The 12,915-nt window shown below is 33.5% G+C and overlaps 1 protein-coding gene across 3 annotated transcripts in view; it reads left to right on the top strand.

Annotated features, from left to right (window-relative positions):
• EIF4E3 (eukaryotic translation initiation factor 4E family member 3) overlaps positions 1-12,915 on the top strand; it is a 51,022-nt gene that overhangs the window by 30,036 nt on the left and 8,071 nt on the right. For 2 of the 3 annotated variants that reach the window (XM_044661739.1, XM_044661819.1), the window contains 3 exons: positions 4,091-4,185; positions 5,952-6,012; positions 10,744-10,810. In XM_044661739.1, coding sequence (XP_044517674.1) covers positions 4,091-4,185; positions 5,952-6,012; positions 10,744-10,810 — 223 coding nt within the window. The remainder of the gene's footprint in view (positions 1-4,090; positions 4,186-5,951; positions 6,013-10,743; positions 10,811-12,915) is intronic. The other variant, XM_044661889.1, reaches the window with a different exon arrangement.

The raw sequence follows: 12,915 nt of genomic DNA, 5'->3' as shown, positions 1-12,915 counted from the left end.
AACAAAGGTACTACATTAATTTATTTTACAAGCCAGGTAGAATTATTACAGATATAAGATTATTTGAAAACCATTTCTATGGATGTATTTATAGTTTTTTTGTTTTCTGAATCTTGGATAGAAACTTTAATGTTGTAGAAAATGTAAATTATGTCTCATTAAGTTTTCAACCTTATAGTCCCTTGAGCGTGGCAGTAAAATAAATTCCCAAAGAGTTATATAATATTGCTTTCTCTAGGTTTTTTTGAGGCTCACAAAAATTCTAAATATTAAAAGGAGTTTATAGTTTATAGTTTTTGTAGAGGAAGTTCCGTTTAAGGAAGCAGCTTGATAATCTTTAATCTCCTTCAAAGTTCAACTCAAAATATACTTTCAAGAGGCTTCCCATTATTTTCTCCAGTTACCTCCCATTACCTTGCATTTTTTGTACATATATTTACTTATCTGTGAATATATTTTATTCTCCTTTAGAATAACGTAAACTCTTTGAGGACAGGGACTGTGGTCTCCCTTTAGTTTTTGTATTCTCATTTTCTACTTAGTAATTAATAATTACTTAATAAATGCTTGTTGATTAATTGAATGATTTCTCTTAAATATACTTTTCAATGGAGGTGGTTTTTAATTGGATTACATATTTTCCCAAAACTTTAATGCCCATTCTCAAGCATTTAAAAATTGAAAAATTGTTAAGTAAGAATTGAGTCTTCAGTTATTTTATCCTGGGCTGTAAACTCTGCCTGTAAACTCATATATGCCAAGAATAAAGGATTTTATCTTTTTTTTTATATGCAAGAAAATTTTTGGGAGATGAGAGAACTTGTTCTGTAGGTGGTTCTTTTTTCTTTAGAACTTAAAAGTTCATTTTATTTTTTTCTAGATGTATTAAGACATGTTCTAAAGCAATTATGCCAAAGGAATCAGGAGTCAATATAATTTATTTTTGCTAGGTTTAAATTTTTTTTTGCTTTTCTCTCTCTCTCTCTCTCTCTCTCTCTCTCTCTCTCTCTCTCTCTCTCTCTCTCTCTCTCTCTCTGTATGTATATATGAGAGAGAGAGATGAGACAGAGGCAGAGGCAAAGAGATACAGAGAGACAGAGAGAAAACATTCTTCATTCATAGTCATTTTGTTCCTACAATATGTTTTCATTATTGGGCAAAGAGATTTAACCAAGTATCAGTACATAGTCTAGTTTGGAGATGGCAATGAGACAAAATAATAGTGTTTTACTGTTTTGTTTTTTTGTATAGCCTTTACTCCTTATTTTTATTATAGTTGTTTGTGTTCACGTATTATTAGGAAGCAAGACAGTGATTAGAGCTTTAGGAGACAGAAATAATTGAGTTAAAATTCTGCTTCTGACATGTAACCATGAGTCAAAGTTAACTTTTCTGAGCCTCAGTTTCCTCATTTATAAAATGTAGATAATAATACCTCTTATACCTTCTAGGATTACTGGGAAGTCAAAAGAAATCATGTGTGTGCAAATTGATTTGGAATCCTTAAGTGTTATATAAATGTTGTTTTGGTCATTATTCTTATAAGCATCCCAAATGATAGCCAAAAAAAATTGCCCATGGTAGATACTCAGTGAATTTTTTTCATGGACAAAAACACACTGTAAGGGATTTTTCTGACTTTAGAGAGTGTGTCTGGTTGTGATTCTTCCTAAGTGGCTGCCCCTTGACTATCCAGCCTGAAATATGACCTCCTTTAAGGGTATAGGGGAAATGGGAACAGTTCTATTATTTATTTTTAATTAATTAGTTTTTAATTAGTTTGCTACATTAAAGTTTGCAGATATGACTCTCCTTCCACTCCTCTCACTAAACAAAGTGTCATTTGGCAAATATATATGTGTAAATATATATGTGCACATATATATATATATATATATATATAATACTATGTCAAATGTTTCTATTTATCATTTCTTTTTCTGGAGGTGGACATTTACAGTTATTCTTTAAATAATATTCTTCTTGCTGTATATAATGTTCTCTTGATTCTGTTCATTTCACTCTTCATAATTTCATGTAGATATTTTCATTAAAAAATAACTTGTTATTTCTTATGGTGCAGTAATATTCTATCACAATTATATGACAATTTATTTAGCCATTCCCCAATTAATGGGCATCCCCTCAATTCCCATTTCTTTGCCATCACAAAGAGAGCTGCTATAAATATTTTAGAGCATGTAGCTTCCTTTCTTTTTTCCCTGATCACCTTGGGAAACAGACCTAATGCTGATATTGCTGGGTCAAAGGTTGTATATAGTTTTAGAACTCTTTGGGCATAATTCTAGACACTTCTTTTACATAGTGATTAAATTTGCACATGTACCAATAAAATAAAATTATGCTTTGATTCAGGTTAACATCAAAACATTACTTAGTCCATAACCTTAGGTCACTTTAAGCCAAAAGATTCTTTTTTCAAAATTTTATTTACTTATTTATTCGATTTACAGTATTTTTCCATGGTTAATGATACATGTTCTTTCCCTCCCTTCTTTCCTCTCCCCTCACATTGCCAATGAGCAATTCCACTGGGTTTTACATGTATCATTGATCAAGACCTATTTCCATATTATTAATATTTGCACTAGGGTGGTCATTTAGAGTCTACTTCCCCAATCCCCATTGAACTATGTGGTCAAGGAAATGTTTTTCTACTGTGTTTCTACCCAAAAGATGCTTAATCTGGGATCAGTAAAGTTGTGTTTTTTTTAATAATTGGATAGCTGCTTTTCAATATAATAAGTTTCTCCTTGGTATTATAGTGCTCGCTTGCAATCCTTTCCTAATTGGGAGGCTGAGGATGGTGGATAGCTTGAGCTCAGGACTGTAGTGGGCCAAGCTGGATAAATCTGCCAGTAATATAGTGAGCCTCCAAGACTGGAGAACCACTAGGCTATCTACAGAAGGATGAATTGGCCCAGGTTGGCAGTAGCAAGTTTCATGTTGAGCAATAGTGGAATCAGACCCAAGAGTTACTACTCACATTCCAGCCTGGATGAGTTAAGAAGATCTAGTCTCAAAACAATCATAGCAGCAGCTCTCTCTCTCTCTCTACATACGTACACACACACCCCTATAAAATATATAAATGTTTATATGATGTATGTATATATATATATTATATAGGAAACCAAATTTATATATAAAGTAATATACAACATTAATATCTGATTTTATCAGATATTAACAGATATTAATGCATGATACATTTTATGTATTGTGTCTATGGAATGTTTAACATATTTATATAATATATCATATTCTATATACCAATTATACATATACATATTTGGTTTCCTTTATATTCCTATATATTTTATCTAATGCATTTTTTAAAAGTTATTGTAAGAAGGGTTTCATTGACTTTAGTAGACTACTAAAAATGTCCATAACACAAATAGGTAAGAACCCATTATTTATATTCTCTAAGCCTCAGTTTCCTCATTTGTTATATAAGGATGGCATTGGCTGTTCTATCCACCTCACATAGCTATTATGATGACCAAATGGTATAACCTATGAAAGTGCTTTGTAAACTCTAAAATATTATACAAGCATTGCACCAATTTTTGTGTGTAGCTATTTAGGTATTATTCTTCCCCTTTCCCTTTCAGCTAGTAAGAAAAGGAGAAGGCCAGGGAATAAGGTCACCTTCCTTCTCTCTCCATTTATTCCTGGGATTCCCTTGTGCCTGGGTAGAAAATTGAGACATTATTTTTAGGAAAATAATTGGAAATCATCTATGATGTCAGAAAAATCATTAGATACAAATCAATTCCTAGTTGTAGATGATTTCATGATGCATAAGAATATTTGCACAGTAACCACAGAACTCTGAAGTATAGAACTTGGCATGTTTAAGCAAGTAAAATTTTCTATCATTATAAATGTTAATGCTCCTAGTGGAAAGTTGAAAGTGATAATGAGAAAAAATCTATTTTTAATAGCTATAACTTAATGAGAGTCATATTTTCGTGCATGTGTTAATTTTGATGACTTAGTAGCATCTAAGCTAAATGAAAAAGATCTGAATTAAACTAAAATATGTTGGGTTTTTTCCCCCAAGATATTCTGGAGTGTGTACAATAATATTCCTCCTGTGACTAACCTGCCTCTAAGATGTAGTTATCATTTAATGAGGGGAGAGAGACGACCACTCTGGTAAGTAACTCTCATGTAATTTCAGGTTAAAAGTGGGAGGGAAACCACAGTGAAGCAAATAAATTTGTACTGACCTGGAGTATAACCAAGACTCTCTACCACTTATGTCTGAAAATAATTCTTTTTCATGAGTTAGTAGTGAAAGAAAAACATCTCTACCTAGGTCACCCAAGGCCTTCAGACAGTATGGGAGTCTTCAACCTTTTCTCCTCAATGCTTTCCTTCATTGTCTTCAAAAACAAATATTAAGCTCTTTTATTTTAGTCTTGTGGTTTTTAACCTGGGGTCTGTGAACTTGCTATTTTAATATTGATAACTATATTTTGGTATAATTGGTTTCTTTTATAATCTTATGTATTTTATTTTGCGCATTTAAAAATATTATTCTGAAAATAAGCTCTTAGGCCTCTGGATTGCCAATGGTCCATAACAGAGAAAATATTAAGAACCCTCGTTTTTGACAGTTTGGGTTAGACATGATCTCTGGACTAAAGAAACCTATGGTCTAAAAGAGAGACAAAGTAGAATATATAGTTTAAATTTAAAAGAAGACTTCATATGAACTTAAATATCATATAGGATAACATAAGTATCACATAGGATAACATAAATATCATATGTGATGACTAACATTATCTGAGAGAAGGAACAATTAAGGATCATAGTTTTAGCTCTGGGAGGCACCTCAGAGATCAATGAGTGTCCTCTTACCCCCTGCCGTTTTAGAGATAAGATAACTTGGAAAGGTTGCTCAAGGTCACAAAGATAATAAGTGTCAAAGCCAGACCTACAACAGAAGTCCTCAGATTCCCGTGTAGTTCATTGCTTTTTCCAACCACTGCCACCTTAAGGATCATACATCCAAACCTCCCATCAGCTTCAATAATTTAAATGTTAGTAGGATTATCTCACTCTAAATCCTGCAAGTATTTATTAAGCACCTCCTTTGTACCAGGCACTATGCTAGAAGCTGGGAATCCAAAGGCAGAAAATTAGAGAGGCTGTGATCCTTCCTCTTTTTAATTCTTTCCACCTATTCCAGGGGTCATTAATCTCTTTTTGTATCCATGAATCTCTTTGTGGAAGAGTGTGTTCTAAGTGCATAAAATAAAATTCATAGGATTACAAAAGAAAACAATTATATTTAAATTCAGTTATCAGACTTTATTTTTTAAAAGTTCACAGATCTCTGGTTGAGAAACCCTGACTTATTGCTATCAATTTCTCTTGTCCATGGAGAAAGTGAAATAAAATCTATGGGAAGAATCTTTTATTTTGTTTTCTTTTCCAAATCTATTAAAGTCCATTGTATTTACTTTGGCTTTTTGCCTGTCTTCTCCACTAAAGTCATACTCAATAACTATCTTTGTTAAATCAAACGTAGACTTTTAAAATACAAATTTAAACAAAATAAATTTAGTAGCATCTTTTAAAAAAATAAAACACATATGATAAATTTGTAATTTCATATGCAGTCTTTTTTGTGATTAATTGAATATTAGAATGTTTATTTGGTGATTGTTAACTTTTTAATAAAAAAAACTTAAAAATTCTCGCTTGGTTGTTTCCTTTTGGTAGAAAGAGCTATGATGGGCATAAATGGAGGAAATGTAGATGAGAGTCAATGATGAAGAAATCACAGATAGTTTGATGTAATGAAGTATGTGTGTACACACAATCATACACATCACACATGCTCTTAGATGTACACTTAATCCACATGTGCATTTTTTTCAACATATTTTTTTTTTGTTTTCTGTACTTAGGGAAGAAGAAAGTAATGCAAAGGGTGGTGTGTGGAAAATGAAAGTCCCCAAGGAAAGCACGGTATGTCTGTACCAGAGCCTTTCTGGAAATGACTCAGCTGGGCTTTTGTTTATTGTGTTAACCGACAGCTTTCTTCTTTCCAGAAGTTAAGTAGCCTGGCTGATGTTGAGTAAAACTTAGTGATGAAAAACTTTGAGTTATCTTAGCCCTTTTCCTGTCCTACTCTTCCACCTTGGGAAATTATTTCTCTTTCCCTATAAAGTAGCAATAGCAATGCTGACTTAGGAAACAGGCTGTAAAATTCAAAGCCAGGCAGCCTGGCATATAAAAGGAAATTATTGCTAAGAAAAGTATCTCTCACTTTTCTCAAGTTCCCATATTTTATTCAACTGACAATATTAAGATGGTTTAACACCTGACTTAGCCAAGATTATGCTGTTTCATCCTGACTCTCAATGAAACCTAAAGACCCTAACCAATGGCTTTTTTGAAATGAAGAATAGCTCCAAAGACTTATAATAACTCCAAATAACACTTTGGAATAATTCCAAAGAACTTCTTTTACATAGTAATTAAATTTTCACATGCCCATATAAAGTAGAACTATGTTTTGATTCCATTGAACATCAGAGAGTTAATGATCAGGTCTCAGCTCCATCCTTCAGTCTATATAACATTAGCCAAGGGATTCTTAACCTGGGGTCAGTGAACTTTAAAAAAAAATAGCTCAATAACAATATTTTAGAATAATTGAGTTTTCCATGGTATGATAGGACACACCTTTAAGTCCTTCTTATTGGGAAAACTAAGGATCACTTGAGCTCAGGAGTTCTCAGCTGTAGTAGGCTAAGCTAATCAGGGTCTGTACTAAATGTGGCACTAATTTTGTAAGAGACTACCTTCAGTTAGTTAACCCCATTGCCTAGACCTTACCAGTCTTCTGCCTATACAGTTTTAATTCTAAGATGGAAGGTAAGGTTTTAAAAAAAAAGGCATCTCCACATGGGCCCTTGTTCTTTATATTGGATGAAAATGAACATTAAAATGTTACCTTATCACTTAGCAAACCCAAAACAGCCCTTGATAGGGGATAAAAGGAATAACACTGCACAATCTCATTTTTCCATTGTTTCTTTCATGTATGTGTGCTCAAAAAGAAAAAAAAAAAAAGGAAAATTCCCCCAGGGACCCATATGCCTGAGATGCATAGAACCAGATTTATTTGTTAAAGGTGCAAACTATTAGTCAAGATACATTTTTCCAAGTTTTGACTGTTACTTGGCATATGTGTTAAAAAGAAAAAATGTCAGGGAAGCAAATACAAACTATTCAAGGCTTACTAAGCAGAGAAAGAGAAAGAGGGGAAAAGGGTAATGGAGGGAGGGAAAGGCTTAATTTTCAAGTTTCATTTTCTTTATTCAAACTTAATTGCAAATGAATTAAAAAAAACTATGATGTCAACATAATTTGAAAGGATTTTCCTATTCATTCCTTATCTTTATCCTGGAATACACAAAATGGTTAAAAGATGTTATACAAAATCCCAAATCCATTATTTATGATTAGTTTTTGAAAAGCATGACTTGACTTTTAACAGTATGGACAAATATTCTGTTTGCTGCTACTTCCCCTTTTTGATTTTCACTTCTGAGGAACTTTGGATTCTGTTGGTGTTTGCATCATTGTGGCCACTGTATCAATTACTGTCTGATTTAGCTTTCTCTATTTCCTTCTCATGTTTCCTCATAGTCTTTATATTTGCAGTTATTTATGGTGTGATTGTATTCCATTATGGTCATGGTTAATTTCTTCTGTCATTACCTAATCACCATACAGTCAGATTAATTACCTTTTTTTTTTTTTTTTGCTATTTAGAAAGCTATGATTTTTTTTTTTTTTTGTGTAAAGGGGCCTTTCCTCCTTTCTCCCAGATCCCCCCACCCCCAATTCAATACGATTCTTGGAGCTTGCATAATGGCTTTAGTATAATAGATTTTGAGCTAGAAAATCCCTCAGACGTCAAATTTATCCTTCTCACCCAATTAATAGATAATTGCGCTTACATTTGAACCCTAGCCCTCTGACTTCAGATCCACCAATCCACCAATTCCTTCTTTTTAGAGGACCCAGTTGGCAACAGTCATCAATAGTAACAATTTCTGTTTCATAATTATGCCGGTGCTTTTTCTCCCAAGTAGTCAAGACCCTCTACAATTCTTAATTAACAAATAGTATTGTATTGTTTCCTTTGGAGGCTAATACAGCAGAAACTATAAAATCAAAAAGATAATTAATTTTCACTGATCTTAATTAATTCCTAATTCCTAATCAATAATGCTATGAAGAATCACTACTGAGAGACATCAGAAAAGTAGCAGATCTTTCCAGAGAAATCCTTAGATAACAAATAAAGGGGAATGAGAGGAGAGGCAAGGTGAAAAAAGGGACAAACCTACAGTGAGAACATGGGAGGAACTTGAGTGAAAAGAAACAGATTCCTCAAGGATTCAGCTTCATCCAGACTTGCTAGACAAAAGTCATGGCCTCAATCTCTTCTGCCGCAGAGGGTGTAATTCGGACACTACAATACTCATGTGTTAAGAAACATAATGAAGTACTTTTCAGGTAAAATTACAAAGGTGCCTTTCAGTCCAGTGAGAATTTACAAAATGGTCTCTAGTTTTAAATTTGAAAAGGTACTATATATCTCATGAAATGGCATGAAATACTCTTTTTGGCATTTAAAGCCCTTCACAAGCTGACACAATTTTACCTTTCCAATCTTAAGCTTTATTCTTTTTCTTCTTTTTTCCATGAACTATGATCCAGCTTCATTGGTTTACTACTGTTCTTCATACGTGACACTCCATTTCCCATGCATTTGCATTGGCATATCCCATGACCAGAATGCTCTTCCTCTTCACCTCTAAATTCAAGCTTCTCTGTTGGTTTTTTTCCTCAAGACTCCTATCATGTCCCATCTCCTATAGAAGACCTTTCCTATTTCTTCTCTTTCCACTCTCCCCCCAACCACTAGCTGATACCTTCCCTCTGAAATTACTTTGTTTATGTTGTATATATCTTATGTAGAATATAGAATGTCTAATATCTTATATAGAATGTGAACTCTTTGAATCATGTTTTTCCCTATCTTTGTACTCTCAGCTCTTAGCATAGTACTTAGAACTTAATAAGTTTGTAATAAGTGCTTTTAGCTGACTGACTCAATGATTGAATCTTAATTACTAAGAATTAGACCTAATAGATGAGGCTTGTAAATCAACACAAAAAGCTTACCAACTTGGGAGGGGAAACTAGCTTTCCCCATCTAACAATAACTTATTTACTATTGTGACATTTCAAGATTATGGCAGTTTTGACAAAGGACACAAAAACAGTTAAAATAATTCCCTCTGTTTGGGGATTTTTTGTGGAATTTAAATGTTTTAAACACTTTGAAAATGTGTTCAATGCAAGAAAATCTTTGCAGTTTCATAGTCTTAAATGTACATCTTAATTTATTTCTCTCACAGCAATGTTGTGATAACTTTTGAAATTAATCTAGCAATAAAATTACATTCATGAAAGATGTGTGTTTGAGTTCTTTTATTAAGAAAAAAGCAGAAAAGCTATACATCCACAAACACACATGTATATAATCATATATTCTAACACACATGCATATAAACATATGTATAGTGTATAAATATCTATATATAGTCATACATATAAATACATTCTGGCTAATGAAAAGGGAAATTTAATCTCTCCAAATCCTTTATCAGTGCCACCACCAACAAAAAATAATTACTCTAAACATTACCAATATTTCCACTAGAAATGTATTTCTTTAGTCTTCAGATCTCTTTGCCTCAGTTTGCCACAACTCAATGATTTTCCCTGTTATAAAATTGTCTGTGCTCTATAAATACCTTATCTAGTTTCTCCCCTCTACAGTCCTCCATATAACCACCACAGTAATCTCTCCAGGGCACAGATCTAATCAGAATTGCCCCGTTTAGAAACATTTAGTGTTGTTTTCTTCGTTGTCTACTGAATCAAAATAAAAACTCCTTAGCCTGGCATTCAAAGCTTCTACAACCTTATTTCCTACTACTCCTTCCTAAACTTAAATCCATCTATCAATTGAAAAGCATGTATGATAAACTTACTATGTGTCAGGCACTGTGCTATTCAGTGGCTTTATTAACAAACATTAAATAGCCCCTGCCTCACACAGCTTATTCCCATTATTCCCAGATCTTTTCTTGCTCTCTCTCACCTTTAAGTTTTTCTATACATCATCCCTAATTCCTGGAATCTACCTTTCCTTCATCCATCTTTGCCTGTAGTACTCTTTGTCAAGGGTTGGCTCAGATGCTATCCAATGCCATAAAGCAGTCCTCAATATCCCTTCTAGACATAATCCTTCTTTGAATCTCTGACACCATCCTGCTTCACTTCACCTTCACAGTTAACCAGATTCAAACTTTTATTATAGTTATTTGCATCTGTATCTCCCTCTTACTGTGCCATACCAATTGTTTATACTCTAGGGGCAGAAAGAGTGTTTTGCTTCTTCTTTGTATCACTAGCTCTCTTGCCCAGAATAGGAAGGCACTTAATAAATGTTTGTTGAGTTGTTAAACTATTTTTGCCCATCTGATTTGGGGATGTCTGAATTTTCCAAGTGAACTTGAAAAACTAATGTTTCCTTATAGAAGAGCAACTGATTGAGGTCCTGAAATTCACTATCTGAAAATATATGTATATATTTCTCTTTCATGTTAGCCCACAGTTTGGAAAGAGTTGTTGTTAGCAACTATCGGTGAACAGTTTACAGATTGTTCTACAGCAGGTAAAAAAAAAATCCTGGCTCAAACTGCATGCGTTTACCTAAATGCTTGACTTTTGTGTTTGTTCCTTGCAGAAGGGCTTTTGTGTGTGTGGTTTTTTAATATGATGTTGTTTTGAAGCTGTTTATTTTGTTACTATGTAGTTGGCTCAGATTTTTTTTTTTGCATGTAACCAGTGGTTTTTAAGACTATCTTTATTTTCAGTCTACTGAAAGGTCAAAAAAGAGAGTTTTGTTTTTGTTTTTGTTTTTTTTAGTCTTTTAACTCTTCTGTGTCCCAATTCTGGAGCTCTGTATAAGAAATTCCATTGCTTTTCTTGGGCTATCTGGCTATCTCAGCAATTAAAGAGTTAAGTAAGATTTTAATCCAATTAGTGGTTAGCCATCCAAGTTTTTCCATAAAATGTAATGATGTAATGAATATCTTTCATACTGTACAATTAGGAAATAACCAAAACTTAAGCTGTAAACATATGAAGAAACTCAGTCAAATATCAAAGTATAAAAAAACCTAACAGATAATATAATTTTAAAATCCCTCTTCAGGCATATAATCAATATCTATCTCATAGAAAATATAGTACTTGATGATTTCCTTCATTTAAGTTTTTTATTTTCTAGTATTAAAAAAAAATCAGCCACAGTGACTTATCCACAATCAAAGGAAAGAGAAAGAAAAGTTAGAGTCCACCGAGTTATTAACCTGGACAAATTGTTTTCATTTTCTTTGTCTCAATATGGTTTTTTTTAATGAGAATGTGAAAAATTAGTCAGTGATATCTCCTGAAGTGTGTGGGAAGGTGGGCCCATTCTGTTAGATTTCTCACATTCCTTTCTCCCTTTCTCCTTTTGCCATCTTGTACTGTCCTGGAGAAGCAGTTCAAAACTCCATTTCCAAGTCTCAACTACAACTGCAGAGTGCCCAAGGCTCACTCTCAACTTTTCTCTTTGTGCTGCTCTACACATGAACCATCTGGCCCGATCTTGATTGTTCCGAAAGGGATGATAAGCTAAGGCCTTCTGAATCTTACTAGCCCACTTTTGAATGCTGAATGGATTTCCCAGAGAAGAGTTGATTATTCAGCTAAGCACAAAAAAAAAGAGCCTCTAACTACTTTTAAGTTCATTTTGATTTCGTCTTGGGTATCTCATTCAGACAGATTCTGGATGAGTGTAAATTAGCAACTGTTTCCCACTATTTGGCTTTTAAATAAAGCACAACTCTCTTGAAAGTTTATTTTGATAGAGTAAAGAGCTTGTGGGTTTTACAGAGCATTCCTTCAATAAGGGGAATAAAAACCACCCATGTCCAAGCTATTTGTAGCTACAACCAAATAAATTACTAAAGTCATTCTTAGGTTCTGTCTTTTTTGTTTTATTGGTACACTTACTCCTTACATTTCAACTTAGTTACTTTAGAGAAGAGTTGGGTTAAAATAAAATACTTTGGGGGGCAGCTGGGTAGCTCAGTGGATTGAGAGCCAGGCCTAGAGACGGGAGGTCCTAGGTTCAAATCCGGCCTCAGACACTTCCCAGCTGTGTGACCCTGGGCAAGTCACTTGACCCCCATTGCCTACCCTTACCACTCTTTCACCTATAAGTTAATACACAGAAGTTAAGGGTTTAAAATAAAAAATAAAATAAAATAAAATACTTTGCCCAACAGTAAAGAATCTCTGCATTAGCAGAGAATAGTAATTTGACTAAATGTTGCTAAAAATAAGACTTGTGTAATTACAAACATGTGAATTCCTTTAAGAGGCAATTTTCTGTATGAATTATTTCTGTTTCAGGTACTAGGAAAGATGAACTAAGTTAAAATAGCTGACCATCTTGAGTAAATAAAATCTATGGTTATACAACTATATGGAAATAACACACATTCTATTAGGATCATGTTCATGCTGGCTAATTCCACATATAAATATAATGCATATTTACTGGACAGCCAAAAGTGACCTTCTTTATAATTTGCTATCTACTTTATATATAATTTTTGGTGCCCACATCTTAAATTCATGGAAGTGATGTGCTGGGTAAATAAGTGATTCATTCTCTCTCTCTCTCTCTCTCTCTCTCTCTCTCTCTCTCTCTCTCTTTCTCTCCAA

The sequence above is a fragment of the Gracilinanus agilis genome, chromosome 1 (assembly GCF_016433145.1).
Source record: "Gracilinanus agilis isolate LMUSP501 chromosome 1, AgileGrace, whole genome shotgun sequence".
NCBI lineage: Eukaryota > Metazoa > Chordata > Mammalia > Didelphimorphia > Didelphidae > Gracilinanus > Gracilinanus agilis.
This window is presented reverse-complemented; position numbering and strand designations above follow the sequence as displayed.